Source organism: Trichoplusia ni, chromosome 16, assembly GCF_003590095.1.
Source record: "Trichoplusia ni isolate ovarian cell line Hi5 chromosome 16, tn1, whole genome shotgun sequence".
Lineage (NCBI taxonomy): Eukaryota > Metazoa > Arthropoda > Insecta > Lepidoptera > Noctuidae > Trichoplusia > Trichoplusia ni.
Window position 1 is genome coordinate 9,509,603 of NC_039493.1, and position 25,857 is coordinate 9,535,459.

At 37.7% G+C, this 25,857-nt stretch overlaps 4 protein-coding genes across 5 annotated transcripts in view; 2 read left to right on the forward strand and 2 right to left on the reverse strand.

The window, feature by feature from the left end:
* The window catches only part of LOC113502182, a 52,920-nt gene extending 41,643 nt beyond the window's left edge, over window positions 1–11,277 (reverse strand). For both annotated transcript variants that reach the window (XM_026883608.1, XM_026883607.1), the window contains exon 1: window positions 10,443–11,277. The gene's annotated coding sequence lies outside the window, so the exon portion shown is untranslated. The remainder of the gene's footprint in view (window positions 1–10,442) is intronic.
* On the forward strand, window positions 1,567–7,868 carry LOC113502202. The gene is made up of 2 exons (XM_026883652.1): window positions 1,567–2,346; window positions 6,512–7,868. The coding sequence occupies exon 2, from the start codon at window positions 6,563–6,565 to the stop codon at window positions 7,679–7,681; it is 1,119 nt and encodes a 372-aa protein (XP_026739453.1). The 5' UTR covers window positions 1,567–2,346; window positions 6,512–6,562; the 3' UTR covers window positions 7,682–7,868.
* A 1,317-nt stretch (window positions 11,278–12,594) lies between the features above and the next one.
* On the reverse strand, window positions 12,595–21,291 carry LOC113502106. Its single transcript, XM_026883487.1, has 4 exons — window positions 18,287–21,291; window positions 17,699–17,888; window positions 15,514–15,711; window positions 12,595–13,363 (listed from the first exon to the last, which is right to left on the reverse strand). Exons 1-4 carry the CDS (start codon window positions 18,442–18,444, stop codon window positions 13,127–13,129), a joined length of 783 nt encoding a protein of 260 aa, XP_026739288.1. The 5' UTR covers window positions 18,445–21,291; the 3' UTR covers window positions 12,595–13,126.
* Window positions 21,292–21,298: 7 nt separating this feature from the next.
* LOC113502193 (acetylcholinesterase-like) lies at window positions 21,299–24,199 on the forward strand. Its single transcript, XM_026883632.1, has 3 exons — window positions 21,299–21,532; window positions 22,489–23,735; window positions 23,836–24,199. The coding sequence occupies exons 1-3, from the start codon at window positions 21,338–21,340 to the stop codon at window positions 24,026–24,028; spliced, it is 1,635 nt and encodes a 544-aa protein (XP_026739433.1). The 5' UTR covers window positions 21,299–21,337; the 3' UTR covers window positions 24,029–24,199.
* Window positions 24,200–25,857: the final 1,658 nt, after the last annotated feature.

The following is a 25,857-nucleotide window of genomic DNA, read 5'->3' on the forward strand; positions in this document are numbered from 1 at the left end:
CTTAGTGAAAACATCATTAGCAATAATTGACTAACTGAGAAACTATGTTTACTGCCCAAAACTACTCTCTATATTATGTAGAGTAATAATATTTTTTTATGATCGCTAGATAACATTTTTTCTTAAGTAGGTAAAAAAAATGTAATTCTAAATCATCACTGGATTTGATCCATATCTGAGTACTAGAAAATTTATTTTCTCTTCCAATGCCTTTTTTCCAATTACGTACATGTTGTCATGTCCGTTCACAGGTCCACAATACATTGAACTAAGTTTGAATTCAGTATACTTGCCAATAGTCTAATTCCAGGAAGCTCGTGCATCTGCCTTGCAAAGCTCGTCGTGCGTTCATTAGCAACATCACGGGACGCTAATTCGTGATAAAACAAATTCTAAACTTTGAAGCGAGGGGCGTATTTGTTCAAAGTCTTTACTTATGTTGAATGAAGACTTTTTAGTTAAATAAAACATTTTTTTTATGAAGACTGTTCTAAACAGTCTTTATTTAAGTTGAATGAAGTTTTTTAGTTAAATGAAACATTTTATTTACGAAGACTGTTGTTAAAGTCTTTATTTAAGTTTCTATTAGAAAAAATATTTCTTGTCAACTATGAACCACATTTTGCCAAGAGCATTTATTAGGGATTTTGTAGCAGTGCAAATGACATTGAACCTTAAAGCTATCATTATAAATCTTAACACTGCCAGTTCTCACACAAGAACGCAGTTTGCATAATATTACATGCGTGAGATTTGCATTAAATCATCGCACGGTTGTAACACGCGGCGGATAACAGTGACTTACCGACTACCGCTAGTTGGTAGTTGAATGTCTCGCACTGTCGCCACTAACAACACTTACACATAACAGGGGCCCGCCGGCACCTCTTTAAGTAAAATTATTGTACTTGAGGAAGCGTGACAGAACTATGCGCTGTAGAGCGACATCTCCCTTCCACACCTAAAACAATAATACTTTAAAAAGGCGTTTTAGTAACCTTATCGCTTACTTTCTTTTGTTATCTGTTGCTTTGTTGTAGAGAATGCAAGGAAATTGTATAGACTTCGCACTTTGTTCCTATACATCCTGTAAGTATGCATAAGTATTTCCGCTGTGCTTTGAGAACGATTTGCAAATTCATTTGATATTTAATTTCTATTTTCTATGTAATCTTTATATTTATTTGATAGGTAATTTTCACAGCAGTCTAATAAATGTAACTGGTAAACGGATTATAATTCTTCTTTATAAAATACTAGCTGACCCAGCAAACGTTTTGCTTAATAAATTATTCCTAGTGGGATGTATTCTTTAATTCTACATTATAAAAAAATGAAAACAAAAATTTCGTCCATAAAATAAAAAATAAATTTTAGTGTGGGCAACCCTTGTCATTTAGGGGTATGAAAAATAGATGTTGGTCTATTTTCAGTCCTACCCAATATGTATACAAAATTTCAAAAGAATCGGTCGAACCGTTTCGGAGGAGTACGGTAACTAACATCGTGACACGGGAATTTTATATATTAGAAGAAGAGAGAAGAAGAAGATACAATAAAATATATAAATTGACCATACTTATTGTTCGCTGCTCACACCGCCATCTAGTGACGCAACGCGATCGAAAAATGCGCGCGAACGGTTCGCGAATGAACATTATTTTATACTCTATTTTTTTGTTTATTATTATCTGTGTATTTTTTGTCTTGGGCCTGTTCTGTTGGAGTAAAGGAGAGTGGCAGACGTGAATTATCGTTTTTATTTTAAAATGTCCTGACACCCCCAACGGCCCCAACATAATGGTCCATCCGAGCCAAATTAAGAACAGCTGAAGAGTCCTAATATAATTGAGGTGAAGTCCGAGTATCCGTCGCATTATTACGGATTCAAGAAATTCACCCGCCATTACATGTGCTAGCGTGCACCTACAACGGGAGTTCGAGTCAGCGGGTGCCGAGTACCTACAATAAGACTTCGAGGTCTTCGAGTCATCGAGCACCTACATCGAGAGTTCGAGTCATCCAGCACCTACATCGAGACTTCGAGCCATCGAGTACCTACAACGAGGGTTCGAGTCGTCGAGTACCTACAACGAGGGTTCGAGTCGTCGAGTACCTACAACAAGAATTCGAGTCAGCGAGTGGATTGGAGCGGCAGGGCTGATTTCCTACCAGGTTTCCCTATCCCTTTTCTCGGTCTGTGTTTAATATTTGTGCTGTGTTCCTAGTTGTGGAGCGGCGGTGCCCAGCCGGTGTCGTGAAATCCCGATGCCGATGTGTGGTTGGTAATCTCGCGGGTCTCTGCGGGTTGCACGTGGCGCGAGTCTTCACACGGGAAGATTTACAGTGAGTACTCTTGTTTTCCTATTTTTTCCTCGAAATGAGTGAAGCTAAGATGGCGGATCTTGTGAAAAAAAGAGCAGTAGTAAAAGGCCGTTTAACATTATTTGAAAATTATATTAAAAGATGTGAATGCCCGCTAAGTGACCAACAAACATTAGAGTTGCAGTTACGCGTTGATAACAGTTCCAATTTATTAGAATCTTACAGCGACTTGCAAAGTTTAATCGAGGAAAACGCGGACGAGCTCGACCTTCCAAAACATTTGGAAGATCGAGAACGTTTCGAAGAGCAGTATTTTAAAACCGTTGCGTGCGCTAGGCTCCTGTTGCAGAAGGAGGTAGATTACGATAAGGTAGTTACTAAAACCAAAATGCGGGTTAAATTACCGGATATTAAAATACCTACTTTTGACGGATCGTACGATCGTTGGTTAGAATTTAAAAATTCGTATTTTAGTATGATCCACGAACGCGAGGATTTAGACAACATACAAAAATTCCATTATTTAAGATCATCGTTGTCGAATAGTGCGTCGCAAGTTATTAGTGCATTGGAATTTACGGCGAGCAATTACACTCACGCTTGGGAGCTGCTAGAGAATCGTTACAACAATCTACGTCTATTGCAACATAACCACGTCAAGTCCTTATATTCGATTCCTTCTTTACATAAAGAATCGGCTTCACAATTAAGAAAACTTATAGACACTGTGTTAAGAAACCTACGTGCGCTTTCTTCACTTGGGGAACAAACTCATGCGTGGGACACGTTAGTTATTTACCTAGTTGTTTCGAAGTTAGATCCCATTACCGAACGTGAGTGGGAACACTATCAGGGTACACTATATAATACTAACAGCAAGCCGTCATTTGTGAAGTTAGATGATTTACTTAAGTTTCTCAAGGATAGGGCGGATATGTTAGATATTATTAAAGTAAGCCACACCAAACATTCACACGACAATAAAAGTAGTGAACAAACACAATTAATACATAACAAAAAACCATCTACTCATAGTTACGTCGCTACGAGTGCCGGTGATAATAATAATAACAATACGAAAACGAGTAAACGCCGTCCGCGCGTATGTGTTATGTGCAAAGGTAATCATTCGTTGTATACGTGTTCTAAGTTTATTAATTTACCTATTCAAGATAGGATTAATTTTGTTAACACAACAAATATTTGTAAGAATTGTTTACGTTCTAGTCATACGGTACACGATTGTACATTCGGTCCGTGTAGGCTATGTCATCTGGAAAAGCATAATAGTCTTATTCATATCGATAGCGGAGACAACTTAAGCGTGGCAGGTGCGAGTAAAACACAGTCGCAGTCGGTAACTAGTGACGTATCTAATGTCTCGACGTCATTACACTCGTCAGCTGATATTACTGACTCGCTTTGTAAACAAACGCTATATTCTTTTGTACCTACGGTTCTGTTATCCACAGCGTTAGTGGATATTGCAGATAATAAAAATCAGTTTCACACGGCACGCGTGCTCCTTGATAATGGTAGCCAACAGTGTTTTATTAGAAAATCATTATGCGATAAGCTAAATGTACCTTTATTACAGTCCACTTGTCAAGTTACCGGTGTGGGTCATTCAATCGCGAGGTCAACCCACACTTGTAAAATATTATTACGTTCGAAGGTTAAGCATTATAGTACTAATATTAAATGTTTAGTGTTACCGTGTATTACAAATAGGTTACCGGCATTTAACATAAATGTAAATAATATTAATATCCCAGACAATCTTCAACTAGCTGACCCGAGCTTTCATTCGCCGTCGGATATTGATATTCTGATAGGTGCGGATAAGTTCTGGGATTTGTTGAGTGATGGTCAAATAAGGTTAAAAAATGGACCTTATTTGCAAAATACGAAGCTAGGGTGGATAATGTCTGGGCCCTTGTATGATAGTAATAATGGTCTGCGCATTAATCAGATTCATTGTAATTTCTCGCAAACATTAGATGTACAATTAAAACAATTTTGGGAACTCGAAGAGATTACTAACGTTGGGAATATCCTTAGTGCCGACGAGCAAATGTGCGAGAATATTTTCGTTGAAACGACAACACGTACTCAAGAGGGTAAATTCTCAGTGCGGATCCCTTTTAAGGAATCGCCTATGGTTCTTGGGGAGAGTTATACTGGGGCTGAAAAACGCTTGTTGTCGCTTGAACGGAAGTTTAATCGTATGCCGGAATTTAGGGAAAAATATATTAACTTCATGAATGAATACGAAAGTCTCGGTCACATGACACGCATAGATACCTACGGGTCACCTCACTATTTCCTACCACACCACGGTGTATTAAATGAAAATAGCAGTACTACAAAATTGCGCACGGTGTTCGATGCCAGCGCAGTGACGTCTACAGGCAAGTCATTAAATAATATACAATTGATTGGGCCGCCGCTTCAGAACGACATTTTTTCCATATTAGTACGTTTTAGGCAGTATAAATATGTAGCATGTGCCGATGTGGAAAAAATGTACCGTCAAATCTTAATCCAACCAGATCAACGGGAATTACAGTTAATTTTGTGGCGTAAAAATACATCGGACCCAATAGGTATATATCGCCTTAACACCGTGACGTACGGCACGGCATCAGCGCCTTATCTTAGTATGCGGTGTCTGAATCAACTTGCGAGTGAATGTGAGGATGAACAGGTAGCTACTGTGATTAGAGAGGATTTCTACGTAGATGATGTCTTAATAGGTAATGATGATTTAAATAGTTTATTAAACATGTGCGATAAGGTCACTGACACATTGAACGCAGCGTGTCTTCCATTACGTAAATGGATATTTAATCTGGACATTACTGCACATGATATATCAAAAAGATTGGCATTAGGTGATCAGTGTCAAAATAAAACTTTAGGTATGGGGTGGTTCAATAAAAGGGATGAACTACATTTTACATCACGGGTAATTAATAATGTGAACCCATTAACTAAACGTACTATGTTATCAGTTATAGCGCAAGTGTATGACCCATTAGGTATTTTAGCACCGGCAATAATAATAGCAAAAATGGTTATGCAAAAGTTATGGTTGTGTAAAATAAATTGGGACGAATCGGTTCCTAATGATGTAGTGTTGTCATGGGATAAATTTATTAGTACGTTACAGTGTTTACACACGTTACGTATTCCTCGTTATGTTTTGAGTTCTCACACACAATACATAGAATTACATATTTTTAGTGACGCATCGCAGTGTGCATACGGCGCATGTGCTTACGTGCGAACATACTCCGATAACTCACCTGTTACAAGTAAGTTACTCTGTGCTAAAAGTAAGGTCGCGCCATTAAAACCGACTAGTATACCGCGACTAGAATTATGCGGGGCGTTAATCGGTGCACGGTTATATAGAAAAATAATTAATTCACTACGGTTGACCTTTTATAAAACTTTCTTCTGGACAGATTCAACGATTGTCCTTGGGTGGCTTCGAATGTCACCTCATTCGTTGAAAACCTTCGTTCAGAATAGAATAGTAGAAATAAATGAACTTACCAGTAATGCTATCTGGTCGCATGTAGGTACTAAACATAATCCAGCAGATTTAGTCTCACGCGGTCTCAGCCTGGACTCGCTCAGTGACTGCAGTCTATGGTGGAACGGGCCACAGTTCTTGCAGGATCATGAGTTGATGAGGTCACAGCAAGGTATAACACCGTACTGTGACTACGCCACTAATTTACCAGACTTAAAAATAGACACTACAGCTTTAGTATGTGACGTCACAAAAAATAACGCCGTAGTTATAAATTTTGACCGGTTTTCGTCGTATAATCGCATGAGGCGTACAGGGGCCTACGTATTGCGTTTCGTTCACAATACACGCACACGGCGACACGATAGCATGGTAGGGCCGTTATCTGTGGATGAGTTGTGTGCATCAACACAAATGTTAACACGACTCGCACAACGCGAATCATTCCCTAAAGAATATATAAAATTAAAAGGTAACCTACCATTACATACTACCAGTGCAATTTCTAGTCTTAATGTATTTTTAGATAGTTATGATATTATAAGAGTAGGTGGACGCTTAACTAATTCGCCTATCTTCGAGTATGATAAAAAGCACCCGGTTTTACTATGCAGTAAGCACCGTTTGACTTTATTATTGTTCCAGCATTTCCATTACGAACTTCTCCATGCTGGTCCCCAACTGCTATTAGCTACTATGCGTGAGAGTTGGTGGCCATTAGGGGGGAGAAATCTGGCCAGAAAGGTAGTCCATCAGTGTGTTCGCTGCACGCGACTAGAGGGGAAGACCGTTACCCCAATCATGGGCAACCTGCCTTCAGAGCGGTTGGAACCGGGTTTTCCTTTTATTCGCTGTGGGGTGGACTACGCTGGACCCGTCTCGGTGCTAAACCGCAAAGGTAGGGGGGCTAAGCTAGAAAAGGGGTATATATGCCTATTTGTCTGCTTTATAACACGAGCTATTCATCTCGAATTAGTCACTACTCTTTCTGCACATGAGTACCTATTAGCACTTAAAAGATTTATATCACGTCGTGGTAAGCCGGCTCAAGTTTTTTCGGATAACGGAACCAATTTTATAGGAGCCATGAAAGAGGTTAAGTTAATGTTTAACGAGCACTCACATCAAATTATAGATAACTTGTGTAATGATAATATTGAGTTCAAATTTATACCACCTTATGCTCCTCATTTCGGGGGATTGTGGGAGGCAGGAGTTAAGTCCTGTAAACATCATCTTAGGCGCGTTATGGGTACCGCTAATCTAACGTACGAGGAATTCAGCACGGTGTTGTCACAGATCGAAGCCGTCCTGAATTCCCGTCCGATGTGTCCTTTATCTTCTGATCCACATGACCTTCTTCCACTGACTCCGGCGCACTTCCTCATCGGCCGGTCGCTCCTGACACCAGCCTGCAGAGACATGACGGACGAGCCAACAAATCGCCTGACGCGGTTCCAGAGGGTTGAACAAATTAGACAGCAATTTTGGAAGCGGTGGTCGACAGACTACATTTCAGAGCTTCAGATAAGGACCAAGTGGAAGACACACAACCAGGACTTAGCTTTGAACACCCTTGTCGTTATTAAGGAGGACCACTTACCACCTCTGAAATGGCGCATGGGCAGAATTGTAAAGGTGTTCACAGGAAAAGACGGTGTGAGCCGGGTTGCTGAACTCCGAACTGTGACGGGCAATGTACAGCGAGCGTTCTCCAAAATTTGCCCACTTCCGGTGCCATCGACGACGAGCAGTGGCATCCAGGATGACAGCGGGTGCGTCGCCAACGGCGATGCAGTTAGTTTTGAAACCTGAGGATTCCAAGGCGGCCGGCATGTTCGCTGCTCACACCGCCATCTAGTGACGCAACGCGATCGAAAAATGCGCGCGAACGGTTCGCGAATGAACATTATTTTATACTCTATTTTTTTGTTTATTATTATCTGTGTATTTTTTGTCTTGGGCCTGTTCTGTTGGAGTAAAGGAGAGTGGCAGACGTGAATTATCGTTTTTATTTTAAAATGTCCTGACACCCCCAACGGCCCCAACACTTATGAATAAAACTTACTTATCGTAACAACACCGAAAAAGAGTGAAATTAATAAATTGCATCAATTTACATATTTTTTTCAGTTTTCTATTTCTATTCTTTCTATTGACATATCCAAAACATATTTTCCCCTGAGCCTAGGCTCTGCTGCCTGTTATTCTTAATTTATATTGAAACCTAAGATCACACTAGTACCTAATGGACAAAGCACTTAGCTTTTAATCCTTTTTTCTCTCATTGATATCCTAAATACAGAACGGTTTTTACTTGTTAGCCAGTTATAAAAACATGAGGTAAATGTTGATTCTATTTAGATCAAATTAATATTAAAAAGGTTGGTACCATAAGTACTGCATGAGTCATAATAATCATAACATCTTAAGGTGACGGGCTTGATCTTTACTGCATAATCATATTAATATTGTTCTTGTAATATTCTGATTTATAGAAGTTTATTTACCAGATGGGTGAGGGTTTTCCTTGTATGGCAGAAGTATTTATTGATTGATATGTCAGGCCAACGGATGAGATTGTGTTGAATAACTTTTGTGTTAAGAGGGATGAGAAGCAAAAGCCTTCATTGATATTATACATTATGTAGATACTTTATGAGGACACTGATATATGACAAATATATTATTTATTTTGTCCTGCTCTAGATATGAAAAGGCCTGTAGTCTACAATTGAATTATAGTTTTTTCACATCGAAGTATCTACCTTGTCTATAGGTACTAGAACTCACGTGTGCTTTTAGTATGATCATAGTACTCTGAACGTGAACGTATTAATGTTACTCAGTTGGAGAACCAGATCCACTATTGAAAAACTTACAAGACTATTGCTAAACATTGTGCATGACAAGTACAACTTTAATTTTTTGTAGAGCCTTCGTTTTTGCACGCATCTTTCTAGTTTTTTGCGTCTCTATTATAAGAAGCTATCACGCGTTAACCGCCATCATCTAGATGTTCTTAAAAAAAGATACTGGGCTGTGTCACCCGGGCAGGCCATCACTCACAACTGTCATACTCCTAGCCCATGACTTCACTTTTAGCTCACAGATAAATTACTACATTAATCGTAATCGCAAAAACTTGAACTGTAACTTATTTTTTACTGAACCGCCGCATGAATCGAGTGATTAGTTGTTGTACGAGTAGCAATGCAAATAGAACTTTAAAATAACTGACTCTATAAGGAGTGTTTAACAATAAAATCCATGATAATTGAATAACAGTATGTGAAGGTATTGAACCGCGATGTCCAATTTGAATGACGTCTTAAGTTTGAATAGTAAACGAAATGTCCCGTTAAGTAACCTTTCCAGCCGCGGGGGAATCCGACTCAATACTTTTCGCTCGTTCTTTACAATCAGTGAGGTTCCTTATCTCTTTGCAAATGATAACAAAACAATGCGATGAGTAACCTGTCAAATTCTTAAGTAAAATACTTTTTTAACCCAACCTGCTTAGAGAACTTTTTAAGCAATTTGAACGTTTTGTTTCAATGTTATCTATCACTGGCCATTAAACATTCAAGTTTGGAATTCACGCTTTTGTATAAAACGAATGAAAATATTGTAATAGCTGATATTTTCTCAGGGAATATCGTCGCAAGTATTAGCTATACCTACCTTTAATTGATTAATGCAGTTACAAAGTAATTTATGTCAAATACCTACTAATTAATTCAATCTAACCGGTTAAGACAAGCATGTAATTAAATAACGGTGCTTAATAAAAATATATAATTATATTGATTATTTGTTTAGTTATTTAGTACTCATTTAACATCGGGCTCTATGTAGCTTATTTTAATTACATTATGGAGCTAATGTGGATAGTTTTACTATGTTAGATGCATCTTTGTGTAAACAAAGTACTAATGAATTAACCTTGTATTGTCGTCATAGTGATGTAATTAAACTTGTTATTAACAATAACTAAGGTCTTGATATCAGGCCTATAAATAATTGTTAGCTATCATCGGATCATGCTTTTAGTATAAAAATTTTGCGCGTCCTAAAATCTAGTACCTACTTGTTTTTAAAATTATCTTAATTATTATACATAGAATAATTTTACGTAATATATTATAAAAATTATGGGATATTACAATTTATCTGATTAATCGTTAAATTATTAATGATGCGATGATAATGTGTCGTTGATGTCTTTTTAAGGAACGTTTATTATGCTACGAGCGGTAGCATCTATTTATTTAAATTTTGTGTAGGCACATAAGCTTTTGTAGTGACATGTGACATATGATCACAATTATTGTTTACATACACAAGTTAGGCATTCAATGAGATTTTCATATTTTTAAATATTAATGCAAGTTTTCTCATTGGCTCGGACAATGATAAATTATTTTTTATATTTGTCATTACTCATAAACGGCACTTGATTTGACGTTTGATAAATAAACTAATACCTTAAAATACTTCTGAAATGCTTACGCTAAACAGATATCCTTAACTAATGTCTTAACTGTATCGAGTGTAACTGTAAAAAGATATTTACCTTCTTATTCGACCCCAAAAAGAGCACAGGCATACAGGACGAACTGTCTCAAACGAAACGTTTAAACAAACACTGAACACTTGGATAAAGTCTGCGTAATGTGTGTTAGTCAGAACAAATGCGTACCAAACAGTTTTTATTTATGAATTCGTTCGTTAAATGTTAGAGGGATGAGACATGCGCGCGCGCACGGTCGCGGTCTCTTCGGATGTGCGCCTGCGCTGCACTTGAACGTTGAACTGGCGCGGCAACCCGGCCGCGGCGAGTGGAGCGCGCGGGCTGCCCGGAGCTTGGCGACCAGCGAGCTTCCCAACTCGCCCGGATCACACCAACACGTCCGTGGCTCTAAGTAATTGTAGCAAAATATGATCGCGCCCAATGGACAACCGCAGGGGCATTTCCGAAACTGTGTTGTGGTGAGCCGCCAAACAGCTACAAAGCTTAATTGATCGCCTAAAGATCGCTATCTATACGGTAACGTTATCTATCGGTTAGCTGTTTCTAATAGATATGCACTAATTGTAATGTTCTACATAGATAATAGCCGTTGCGAACCGCAAATCGTTGCGTGACTAGGCTACACTGGCCGCCGGCTGGCCGACTTGATAAACTGTCACATTCAAAAACAAATGACTGTCGGTCAACTGTCAACAGGCTGTCGGGCACAGGCATACGCAAAGACAAATGTCTTTATCACCAGAAAAAACCTGTCCATATAGCTTTCATACATTTTAATAGATCCCTGTTTTTAAGTTATGTTTCCGTAAAGTTTAGAAACATTACTTAAGTTTATTTATAAAATATTCAAATTATTACAATAACTTCACGGTAATCGTTATAAATATTGAATAATTAAAATTAATCTTAGTATTAAAACAACAACAATGAGTATTATCAACAAATCATAGCACAGCTATAAACAGACAAGGCCGCAGTAAATACGAATACTACATAAAAACATCCACAACGTACTCGTTATGTTAAATTAGCTTCACAGACAATGAAGGCGTATGGACGGTGAACTCATAGATACTTAATTATTTACGGAGTATACGCTTAGTCATCATATATTGTGTTACAGTTGAGTGGCAATCAAATACTTATTAATAACAGAGGATAATCGCCCGGAGCCCTTCGGACTTAATTCATATTCGAAATAATAGATCATGTTAATATAAACGTATTATTATAAGGAGAATACGTTCAACGACTAAACTAAAAAAGTCCACGACTGTCCTTCCTTATGTTTAAAACAAAACATTACACTTTAAGTCCACTCTAGCCATGTCGTCAGCCAAAGTTTAAACGCTAACCTACGATCTGAAGGCTATAAAACAAAACATTTTAAGTAGTAACACGCAAGGAAAGTCGTGGTAGTAAAGTCAGTAATAGCGTCATCCTGTACATATCCTAGGCAGCGAGTGGTCGCGGCCGGGCGTCGAACCCTGGACGCTGTCCGGACCGACGTAAACAGCCACGCACACAGACGCACGACTCGATCACGACTTTAAAACACCAATAAAAATACGTATTGACAGGACGACCAGTACCTAGCTAGTTTGCTAGAATATTACAAAATAAACTTACTTTGTTACCGAAATAGAATCGTTTTACTTAAGAAAAAGAACAAAAAACATACACCTGTTACTATATACATATGAAGACTATGAATATTCAAATCAATTACTATGTACAATACATTAATTAATTGTATGCTTAGCACGTGTTTCATTGAATGAATATGGTATAGAATAAGTTTCCCACTGTGGTGTCTGCGGTCTGGCAGGTGACAGCAGAACTGATGTTATCGACACCTTCACACCTACTCGTTACACAATTAAGCACTTACGTAACAAACGGGCGAGAAAGCAACAATCCCGGGATAAGGCGATATAAAGATCACACAATTTGCCAACAAGCGTTACTCTGCATTTATGTAATAAATTCCCATTCGCCTACTTCGCTGGCTGTAAAAGTGGTTCTGAACTCGTTGAGGTTTCACCGTTCAACGTTTATTCCCCGCGATTTGGGTGTTACGTCACATAAACATGGTGGCATCTCCACACCCTCATATAACACAGTTTACGCTCTCTGCGTATAAAACACCCTTAAAATCCAACTTATCTCACCGTTAACTTCCAATAAAACTCCCTTTGTTGCATTGTGGGTTTATTTCCAAGATTCTAGGAACTAAAGTTGAGCATAAAATATCTTAGCAATAAATTAAACAATAAAAATGTTCCATTAGAAGTGAAGACCCGATTCAATGGGAACTTACATTTAAGTTCCGTCAAATCGGGGCTACTAACTCCTGCCCTACACTAAACATAATTGTAATTCAGATCTTTCTTCTGGAACCATAAAATTAGACGTACTTTGAGCATTCTTTCAGTCAAATTCGTTAGGAATTTCAATTCAGGGTAACAAAGACGTAAGAAAATTTTCTAAGAGTTACGAAATACAAAAGGTATCATACCAAGCTCATAATAAAAATCACGATACAATTTAATCTCCTAAGAAGTAATTTATCAAAATGAAAGCTAGGAAATAATAACAAGTTATGGATAGATCGTACGATCTTTTGAATGTAATATACACTAAGATACCACTTTCATATTATTATATGTATTGTAAGAGCTAATGTCGTCGTTACCCCGAATAAAAAAAGGTTAACTAAATCTAGTCTAGTCCTCCTCGTAATGTTTAGATATGGCATCTAATATGAACTGGAAGGTCCTGGGGTTCATCCAGCTCAGCCCTGACGGCATCTCACTTTGGTCCAGACTACGGGCGTTTCGTCCTACCGTACGCTCCAGGAAGTAGTCATCGTATTCTCTGTCGTAGTCCGGTAGAATAGGGTTGAATTTCGCGTAGTAGATGGCTGACAAGCAGGCGTACAGAAGCAAACCGGCAGTGAAGAGCTGGAATCATAAATTGCACTTGTTAGTAGTGAGTAAATAACAAACAGTAGTCTTGAAGTGAATTTTAATACAGAACGGTGGATAACTGGATACGGTTTTAAGTAAGACCTGCTTATCATATTGAATTTAGAGAACTTATGTAGCGTCAAATGAAACTCAATTATAAAGTCTCTTTAAGCCACGCTGTCTCTCATTTGAGGTGTAGTATAAGTTACAGCTAGAGGTTTAATATTTGTTCCCATTGAAATACATTTTTTGTCTAATTTTGGTGTCAATGCAAAGTTATACACCATGTTCATCGTTGCTACGGGTTTGCATAACGCACACAAATATTTCAATACCTAAATTCATGAAAAAACATACAACAAAATACTTAAAAACCATAATTCTGTAATACCCGCATTCGACATAAAACAAACCGTTCATTCATTGCTTAAATTCTAAAAATAATGAAAAACTACCTTAATCCTTATTGACTTATGAAGAAAACCTAAAAAAATATAACTTATTGACGTCAGTTTAATCGCAAAACGTATTGAGAGATGGGTTTTGATAATGCGCGGGAAGGTTTGCTCAGCGAATGAATAAGCTCGTAGCTATGGGTTCATTACCGCGACCCGCACGCGCTGAGCGCCGCGCTCCGGAACCACATCCTCCCGCCGTGCCACACCGCGCCACACCGCGCCACACCGCGCCACCCCGGACGGAACGTGACCACCATTTTGAATCGTTACGCCATGTTTACACCTCTATTCAAATCTTTTACTCGATTTTTTCCACTTCATTGCAAATCTTGGAATTAACTCAATATAGTAAAGCGTTCGCAAAATATACATATGAATGTTGTTCTTAACACATAAACATTTAAGAGGTGGTAAGGTACTATTTTAAATTGGTATGTTTATAACACAAAGGCTGTTTCGATATTATTTTGAATTATTACCTCCGAGATACAATAAAGGAAGCCTAAAGATGTCTTCCCTTTACTACTATCGCATACCACATAATCGTTAAATAAGAAAAAAATCAGGAAACATTTAAAAGAAGAAGCACTTAAGTCGAGGCCAAGGAAATAATATCACGTTTCGACAAGCAGCCAAACCGAAGCGTTATCAATAATTTAATCGGTCCTATTTATTACAAAAACATTAATCGTGGGAAATGCGTTTATGTGAACAGATCTTAAGCTCGCTGACATGCATGACATACTCGCAATGTTGTCGAAACCTCGATCTAGGAAATACTTAGCAGTAACGACTCTGGCAAGGTCTCGGCATGGCTGCAGCGACGGCCACAACATAGCCCCTACAAAACTATGTCAATGTTATGTCTTCCAACTACCAACTGATAGTCAAATGACAACGTAATACCGATTTTTTCTTACGAAATTAATAACAACAATATATTTCGCGCTACGATGCGCTACGCTGCTTTTGAGGTCAAAACTATTTTTGCGCGCTCAGAAGAAAATGACGTCTGTGTCAAAAACAAAAGAGACATGTTTTTGTTCCTGGCCGTAAAACTAGGTAGTAATTAAGTATTTAAATTGTATTCAGTAGATTTACATGTATTCTGCTCAAATACGTTGTGATAATTCGGTAGGTACGAGAAATATTAAACTCATTTTAACATGATCTCAATCTTATCTTAGCAAGATTAGATCGTAAGTCGAAACGTCATTGATCAACATCAATAAGAAAGCGACACGTTCCCAATCAATTAATTACAACACAAAACAGAAAATTTCTTATTTTTTACTGATTGTAATTGGCTTAAATCATGCAGTTGCATATACTCTAAATTCAGAAAATATTGATAAAGGACTAGGTACATAGAAACATTTCATGATCTACTGAAAAAAATCAATTTTTTTTAAAAGAGGCTTTCAAGACGTAGGACCAACCGACCTATATAAGTATAATAACACCTCTAAATGTTCCAACGATTAGCAAAGTTTGCCCGCGCAGAGTATTTTCAAGCATTGAACAAGACGACCAAAATAAGAATGAACAAAACCTATGACTATGGATGGATGTATCTTGCGAAAGACGTTTTGAAACTTACGCAGAGTAGAATAATCGTTCTTATAACGCCTGATTCGGGACCACTGCAAAAAGGAACGTCTATGATTTCAATTTGTCACTACTTACTTGGAAAACACTCCAGAACTTGAAGGATCCCTCGTTAATGATCCAGTCGTAGTAGCCGGCCCAGGGATCAGTGTACCTGGCCTTCTGTTTCATGGGCTTTGGTGTGGTGTGCTCTTCGTAGTGGTGGTGCTCGTCATAATAGTCTTCGAACCCTCGTCCGCTGCCCACCGTGGAGTTCCTCAGCTTCGTTTGTCTTAACTGGAAATAGTATTTTTTATGTGTAGTAGTAGTAGACAATATTCGTCAGATCGTAAGGCTGATAAGTTTAAGCGGCCTCAATTGACCTTACTGCCCAATTTATATTGGACATAATATGAAGATTGTATATAAAAGGTTTATAGGGGTGAACTGAATGGAGTTTGTAAGGTATTATGAACTGAATCTGTACTTTGGGCATAGATAAACCGTAGATCCGAAGTTAAACGGATTCGATATTCTAAATTAGGTTTTTTTTACGCAAAAAAAAATGAAAGTTATGCTATAAAATAGCAGTAGGGACACCTATTATAAGTTATTTTTCACTATTTGCTTCATGCCTGTCCCCTGAATACAGATTGATGTTGAGGCGACCTTATAAATATGTATATTGGGTTTCATAAATGAATTTACATATTTTCATGAAAATGTGTGTGATTCGTTAAGTAAACTAACTTTTGTTATTTATGTCTTCAAACTTGACAGACAACCATTTTATTATTTTAAAAGTGACTGAAACATGTTAAATTTCTTATTTACTTTGCTGACATTCCACGAATAATCGAAGTACAAATAAGAAAACTACGTAGAGTATTGAAAAAAAGTCGTTGTAAACAAGTGTTGTTATTAGATATAACCATTGTTAACTCAAAAACTTCACGAAGTAATAGAGCAAACCATTCGTGCGTACCCCCGCGACAAGTTGCTATTTGAATTCCATAAGTAGATATTAACGGACGGAAACATAACCCAAAAATCATTACAAGGATTTACCACACATAATTTTAATAAGCACCTACTAGCACGATATAGTCCTATCCTTAGGTTTACTATCAAAATTCCAGAACATTTAGAAAACTAAACAATATCTGAAAAGTAGATAGAGACATTTTAAAAAACCTTCTAGATCTTTCTAAAATAGGTTTAAATATCCAATATAACATTTAATGATTTACATGTTCGTGTGAACCATGACACAAAATGGTAGTCTAAATATGATGCGCCTGCGCCGTCCAGTTAGCACTATAGAGTCGGTCACCCAGTTCAGTGAGTACCGTAGCATGACCTTGTTTCATTTGGTTCCGTCTACATTTTACATGAGTGCTTCACACTCGATTATCTAAATCTATTAATTGGGACTCGCTAACTAACGATCTTCAAAGGAGTATTGAGTATAATAACAATTTACTGAATTCCTTGCCATAATTTTGACTTAACTTGGTTTTATTATTATGGCTTTTAGGATGGTCTAACGATTTAATAGTTTTAAGAGAAGTATTACATATTGGCCATAGATAGAGCAAAAAATCTAATAACTAAATATCAAGATGAATATTTGATCAAAATGCCCTTTTTCCATAGAACATAGTACCGCAAATGGTACATTTGCAATAATTTTCTCATCTGAATGAAGGCCATCAAAAGGTTGTCTGTAATCATTGCTTTTAGCGCCACCCACCACCCATTGTGGCACCATGCAACCACTTATCTTTATCGAATCCTATAGCTATATGGTGTCCAATAAAAATATTATTTCTTATAATATTGCTAAGAACAAAAGTTTTTTTTTTCAGAAAAATCTTCGTATCTACGAATTTAACTTAGACTGTTAACTGTTTTTTCTTATAGTATATACCGAAATTTGTAGTTGTGCCCTTACTGGTGTATTGGATTGGATAGGCTCTAGGTTTTATTTCGCAAAATAAAACCAGGAGCGAAGAGAAAAAGTAATAATCTTGTAGGCGTACAGTTCAAGAGTGCTGCGTAAAGTACATAAAATCTTGATGGAGATTTCTGAAATTCTCGGCGAATGGTATCAACGTATTCTTGACGATTCAAGCTCTAAACCTGCTTGAATCTCTCGAATGCATTGAGTTACTAACTCAGGCACAACCCTCGGAATGTCATTTCCATTTATTTGAAGGTTTCAGCGCTAACGCTTGTAATCATTTCGAGGACGTTATTTAAATAGTATTTTATCTGTTCATACCGCAACAGCTGTGGTGTTGTTGTTCGTCGTTGCGATAGCGCGCTGTTTGTTGATGTTCCGCACCACGTCGAGGGCTGTCCGCAGCGCTGTCAGGATGAACTCCGATATCGGCATCCCATTGTATGATGATCCCGCATCCACTGAGTCCATTGAAACGGGCTCTGTCTCGCCGCTATAAAAGAAATGTACTTAAAAATAACAATACATAGTTACTAGTCCTTTAAACTTTAAAGTATCAGTACTTAAAAACATCGAACTTTTTTATGAAGTATGAAAATGCTAATATAGTCAAGAGACTTAAAGTTTTAAGAGTTAGATGCATACCCGCGATATTCTAAAGCCAGTATTTAAATTATATAGTAAGCAAGTAGTTTAAAATCTCATTCACTCTTAAAGATATGTTGATACGTTAATGTTTCAACAATTACTTTAAGGCGTTACATACATCACTTTTGACTTACAGATAAGTTTATTTACTTGATACGCAAAAAACTGTTAACATTTTCTTAAAGATACCATTTATTTTTAAAATATCTTAACAAATCTAGGGTTGAATAAAGGAATTGAAATCACATGAGAAATACTTACTGGAGCGGTATGTATCTGTGTTTGTTGTAGGGCGGCGTGTAGGGCGTGGCGGTGTCGTAGCGCAGGGCGGCGCGCGCGGCGCTCGCCCACAGCGCCAGCGCCACCGCGGCGACCCACACCACCCCGTGACACGACAGCAACACACCCTTCGACACCATCGCCAAACACCACTAACAAACAAAACCACGAAAATCGAGCGTATTTTGTCTCACACAAATATGTCGTTTTTATTTTCTTAAATCGATGTTCATGGTTTGCTGGTGGACAAACTACTGACAGATTTGTGATGTCGCGCCCCAGTTAATGCAAAGGGAGCACCTGAAATATGAGTTCTGTAAACACGCCGTGCGTTCCTCTTAAGTGGCGTGTCAATTTAATTTGTACAGTTGACACACTAGTGAAAGCTTAGACGTAGCAACTGTTTCATATCAACTTTATGGGGTAATTAACGTGTTACCTTTCCTATTATTGGCACTTTACGTGACTTGATTGACGCTAATTCAAATTAATTATACAGAACGTAACAAAACTCTGGTCCACTTTATGAACAAATTGTACCAAAAAGTTACTAAAATAGTAGACTTTTCATTCTAAATCAGATTCAATTATAGGGTTATAAAACAAACCAATCTCTCATAGACTATTAATTTGCCAAAAACCCAAACCTTATCGACATTCGACCCCAAGCTATTTATCTTGTATTACATTTAGATTTCAATAGGAATACAACCTTAAAATTACACTGGACTGTAATTGCTGTATGTGTGTGTCTGTCCTACAACTGAGTCTTGTGTGGTTTTTGAGGTGCGGTGTGGATATTTGAAATTACTAAAGTCTGAAAAACTTAGCTGATAAAATTACGGTACGACGAACTTTTTCAGTCTCATGTCATATCAGTAACGATATAAGACGTTTCTTTTCAGTCTCTTGTCATTTCGTGATGACTTAAAAAAGGTATCATCATTGGCCTAGCCGTCAAGCATAGCTTAACCTGTGATCGAATCACTTATGCTTAGCCACGACTTAAAAAAGGTATGTAGAATAAAAACTGTACCTGTCTGGAATCAAATCTAGGATCATTAATATGTTACATATATAGGAGAGCTACATGTACTGCACACAAATTGGGTCATTGTACCGCTTGGTCCCCACGATATTAGTGGGAATGAATGTCAACTAAGCAACCTCGAAATTATTGAAGTCTAGGTAAAACTCATGCAGTATACATTTCGAAAGCGTAAAATTCCTAGTACGAATATTTACGCATCGTGTCCATAAATGCGCTTAAAACGTATACCAAAATTTGCTATCAAGTAATACCTAAACGGAGTTTGTCATATAATATCAAGCTTACATAATTCAGCCAAACCAAAATGCCAATGTCATAATTTGAAGTAGCAAAATCATCGTCACTTATTCAATTCATGCAAAAACAATAGTCTGGAAGGTCCGCCGCGTATCGGCTGGTAGGAAACGTCCAGTTAACATGGACTTCCTAAATACAATAATTTATGAGGCTTGTCCACTCTCTCTGTCTGACACTATGTGCTCTAGCTTGTGACCGAGTCATTATCGTACGCCGGTGTGTATAGCGCGCTCTACTTTATCAAACCTTCATGTACACCTAATCTTTATTGGTGATATACGTCTAACGGGTTTTTATCGTAATAAATAATAATATTACATTTTAGGATAAACGCAAAGTAATGTTAGATCTTGCAACAGATATTTCTTATCTTTATAAATCCGAATTCCATCTACTTGCTGAATTACAGTCCCAACTGTTGCTTAAAATATCAAAGTCACGGTTAACACAGTTTGGAAACATTTTTTATACACTAGACTTTCGAATGTAACTTTTCCCCAAAGAATTCAGAAATATATTTTACTAGTTTAACGACGGTAAACTATCACATATAGAAAAGTGTGCAAATAAACACTTCACAATTTCACATTTCTTACGTAATGTTTGCGTTAATGCATTTCTGTCTCCGTTAGGTACGGTCAAATCTGGTGAATAGAGGTATTTTTGGGGTGGTACAGAAACATTCATTTCTTTTTTTATTTGTTAATGTACTTACTACGGCTTTAATGCATACGATGTAGCTACATATAATTATTACATACATATATAATATATACGTTTATACATTTTAGGTATAAAAACATTTGGTAACGTTTCCATGTGCAAATTAATCTATTTTCAGTCATAGCAAACAAACCGCTGGTATAGCAAAATGTGATGGCTGTGACCATTTTAAACTACGAGTATTACCGACTGCGTTCCACCAAACCTTAGTGTGAACGTGTTTCAAACGCTCAGAAGATTATTTCATTATATTACCAAATCATCCCTTACCAAACATAACAGGTTGAGCAGAAGAGAGTGCCAGGCTTTTACTCTCTGAAATTCATCAATGTTCCTTCATTAGCCATTCGTATACCGGGACTGCGGTAACCTTTTCGTAACGCTGGCTAGCCGCAATGGGCTCCACAGAGCTTGCTGATATGGGGCAGAGTTAAAATGTGGACGCTTATAAGAAAAATCTGTCCCTGATGAAAACAAATGACAAGGATGACAAATTTTGTATGAATAATCTTTAAAGTTTGGTAATTTAAAATGGCTATTTAAAATTATTGTAAATGGGGTATAATTTTAAGCAGACCAAATTTTCTCCAACCATTAAATTCAGGTTGACCGTTCTTGAGTTATAAATGGTATATCCAATAAGATTAAAAGGCACGGTGACGTGTGAAAACATATTTAAATCCTGTTATAATTATTTTCGACGACTACGCGCACAAACTCACGGGCAAAAGCTAGTATACTTATTAATTATTATTAATGAAACTGATTAGGTTTGTGTTAAACCAATAATTCAAAATAACAGCACTATGTTATTTGTAAATTAATCAAAACTTTATCAGTTCATATCGGTAATTATCTACAAATCTCAACAACAAAAACGTTCTTTATCAATTACCAAACTTAGCTTATAAGCATTGTTTCAGAGTTCATAGATCATACGCTGACGTCGTGTCGAGGGCACCATGTGGCGATACAAAATGAATTTACCATTGGTGTTGTTGTGTGTCCACATCCAGTATGGCACAGCAATGTCAAGGATTGACCCTGTGGTTAATACAAACGTTGGCTTGATTCGTGGCCTCAGAGCCACCGATGGCGACTACAACATGTTCATGGGTATTCCATATGCAGTTGTTGACGAAACCAACCCCTTTGGGGTAAGTACTTAGTACTTAATGCATTTATTGAAGGTTATTAAAAAAAAACTTTTAAAACACTTACATATTACATAAATAGCTCCTCGGAGCTAGTCGTTCTCTCTCCATGGGAATAACGCAAGACCAGGGCGCATATTAGTATGCTTTTTCAAACCTTGATATATAAAAAAAAATGTATCTGAAGGTCTATGTAGGAGCATACATCCGCAGGGCAGCTTGTGGCGAGTAGCGACACAACGGAACCTGAATGCCCCAGGGGGTCACTCTTCATGGGGACTCCCAGCTCTTTCTTGTCTTAACTGGCTGGCTAGAGAGGGGTCGCTAGAGCTATATGCTCGGGGGTGGAAGTGTCTAATGGCGTAATAACGAGGAAACCCGCTCCGAGTCTGTGACCCGCGATGGTGAAATCGGTGTCGCACCTCTCTACACCCCTAGCCGCTCGCACTGGTGTTGCCCACCTGCTGTTAATCGTGACGGTATCATAAGGGGCCCATCTAGTGAGCGGCGAGTCACCGCCTGCCAATTTGTTTTGCATTACCGTAAAAAGGCAGGTGCCATAGTTCTCCGAATTATCTAAGGAACTGGTCAATATATAATAGCCTAATTATTTTTACATATATATTGCAAGAGTTTTGCATCTACTTTGGATTCTTCATGTCTGTTCTCCCATAGAGCGGAAGTGAATGATCCCTAGTAGATGCGATGATGATGATGGGCACTATAGATTAAAGTTCTCAAGAAGGCCTCTGCACGTTGGACCTGTGTCCCCGTTCACGCCTTTAAAAAGGACCGGGTCTCTTCTCATGAAGTTAACCCGTGAATGAAAAGAGATTCAAATAATGATAATAAGCATCTATTTTCAAACTAAATTTTTAGACTCAGACAAAACAAGATTTACCTTTTGATTACTAAACAAATTAACAGCTTAATTTACGAAATATTTTTATTGATTTCAGCCTTCCAAACCCCACCCAGGATTTGATGGCGCTTTTGATGCCTACGATGATACCGTTGTGTGCCCGCAAGTTGATGAGTTTACCAATAAAGAAGTTGGATCAATAGACTGTCTGCATTTAAATGTGTACGTCCCTAATTCAGCTAGTGCCGGTAATCGTTTACCTGTATTAGTTTGGATTTTCGGCGGATCATTTGCAAGAGGACTCGCAGGCAGATTTTTGTATGGACCTCGCTTTTTAGTTAAACAAGACGTTATCTTAGTTACACTTAATTACCGTGTGGGCCCCTACGGGTTCATGTGTCTCGATGTACCTGAAGTTCCCGGAAATCAAGGTTTAAAAGACCAGCAATTGGCCTTGAAGTGGGTTAAGAACAATATTGAAGCATTTGGTGGAAACTCCGACCAAATAACAGTATTTGGGGAGAGTGCGGGTTCCGTATCTGTAGACTTACAATTAATGTACAGTAAAGAAAAGTTGTTCAATCAAGTTATATTGCAAAGTGGTGTTGCTATGGCTCCTTGGGGTGTAAGCAATCCTTCACCCTCGGCAGCTCTGAATCTAGCTGAACGGCTCGGATTTAAAACAACGGATACCAAAGAAGCGCTGGCATTTTTAGCATCTGTCGATAGCAATTCAGTGATAGCAGCGGTAAACGGAAGATTTGGACCCTGCGTAGAAAACCATTTTGTAAATGTTGAAAGGTTTATTGACGATTTACCCATAAACGTAAAGAAACCGAAAATTGGAAACTTACCCATTCTACTGGGAGCCAACAATGACGAAGGTCTAGCAAATTTCATAACTAAGACAGCCGAAGAAATCTTAAAGGGCCCTAACGTATTTATGAACTTTTTAAATAATTATTTCAATTTGAACGCTCAAGAGCTTAGTGAATTGGAACAAATCGTAAGAAATTTCTATATTGGAGACGAAACTATAAGCATAGATGTTGTAGATGAACTTATTCGAGTGCATGGGGACTTCATGTTTATTTATCCTGCGAAAAGAACGTTACAGAAATATCTTGATAATGGTGTTACAGACATATATTATTACTTGTTCACCTACGACGGCGGAAGGAACTTCTTGAAGGACAGACTCAATATAACGGCTCCAGGAACTGCTCATGCTGACGACCTGGGTTATTTATTTGATATTTCCTACATGGACAAAAACCCAGCTCCGGAAGATCAGCTTGTGATTGACCGCTTCACGACATTATGGGCCAACTTCGCTAAATACGGGTATGTTATTTTTGCAACAACAATTTTTTGAATTCCTTATTTATAACCCTAACCCTAATTGGCTCGCATATCATATTTATTATATTTCTTCTATTTTCAGAAACCCAACTCCACAGACGACTGAAATCATACCTGTGATATGGCCGGCAGTCACCAAAGATGAACAATACTATTTGAATATTGGCGCGGACCTGACAATCGGGAAGAGATATTTCAACTCCAGAATAGCTTTCTGGGATCTGTTTTATGAATATAATGAAAAGGCTCAAAAGGGATATGCAGATAGTTCTTAATAATACTAATCCATGTTTCAAAAATGAACTACATGATTGTATTTATTATTAAAAATAAGTGCTTTGATAGCATTGTCAATAACTCTTTCCTGGATACTACATAATATCTTCTGTGAGGTTTTCTTTTAATATTCTTCCTTTCAACAATGAAATATATTTTGTAAAGAGCAATTTCAAATTCGGGGTCTTGATTTCTGTAACACATTAATTAGGTCTGAAAGAATGATTCCGCTGTATGGCGCGCTGTCACTCTTCTGCAGCAAAAGTAATATCAATTTGTTGTGATCACAATTTTAAAGCAAAATATAGAAATTTAAATTTAAAACTGCCTAAACAATAATATGTTGCTCAATATTTTAGGCATTTATGAATATTGAGCCTCTATTTTATTTACTTCCGTTCGACATCCATTTCTTAACCCATAAACAGGGTTTCAGTAAAAAGGAGCTCGTGGGTAAGCTACAACTAGGGAAGTTGATCGATCACAGGTTAAGATACGCTTGAAACGGTCGGTCCGGGGTGATGGGTGACCATATCTATCATAACGAGTGCTTCCGTATTCCGGGACGAACGTCAAATAGTGATTCCCGGCTGTTATTTATCTCAGGTGTTATACTTAGTTAGTTAATCTAGAAAGTCTGACAACCAGTCTAACTAGGCGGTATCCTGTTGCCCAGGTAAGTAACTGGGTTGAGTAGGTCAGAAAAAGCTTCTCTCCTATAGCTCCTTGTAAATCACTGGTACTTAACTGCATCATCGAAGCCAACCCCAACATAATGAAGAAGAGGCAATGCTGATGATGATGATGCTGTAAAGATTGAAATAAGGTTAAAATTTTAGTTATGTATTGGTTAATATGCTGTTTATAAAAAAAGACAGAATGAGCAATTATTGTTACACGTACCATACCACAAAGCTACGTTTGCACTGAGCACAGAGTTTCCAGTGTAAGTTTCAATAATCTTCACCTCGATGTTGCCAAATATAATGTTGCGAAAAGTATGCCGTCCTCTATCAGTCAGTTAGTACTTTGCAAAGCTATATATATACATTTTGTGACCAATAGTCAAGTACATTAAATGGGTTTAGACATTTCCTTCGGTTGCGCCTGATGCACAAATGTGTTGTTTCTGTGTTCTTCGCCGCGGGTGCTGAAAACCGAAACATGCTGACACACTCTTCTTACTGTCTATTTAATACCTATCACAACTTCAAAAGCAAGTTGTGATAGCAAATTCCGAAGTTATCAACAATTTTCGTTCAGCAAAAAAAAAAATTATAAGTATACGCAATCCAACGATTTTGCCTCTACCCATAAATTCGCAAAGGTATTAAGACTAACGAGAACATCCCATACCCTTAATTCAGGAAGGATATTCGCCAATTGCGAGACTCTTAATAATTTTTATCATTTTTTGAGAGTAAATTACCCTCGTGAGTTATTTCGTTACTCAATTACAAAGTTGCGTTTGTATCACACGACATAGAACTCATCTGACATGATCGTCGTTCAAAACAAAGTTCCATTTTTTTTTTTGAGATACAGCATAGTTTTCTCATAAACATCAACTCCATCAGTTTCGCAACCAAGTGGCTGCAGCTCACGAACAGCCGGACAAAAATGTTTGAAGTTTTTGCCATTCGGGTACCTGAAAATTAAAAAGAGCAAAATCATTTTCATGTAAGTCATGTTTCTCGTGCATCGCACATGATCATTGCATACATTGATCATGTCTGATGCATAATTGATAAAAAGATACCCCGCATTTTGTGAACAAATGAACGTGCGAATGTCAATCTTTCCAATGGCCAAACTTTAGTCATACTAG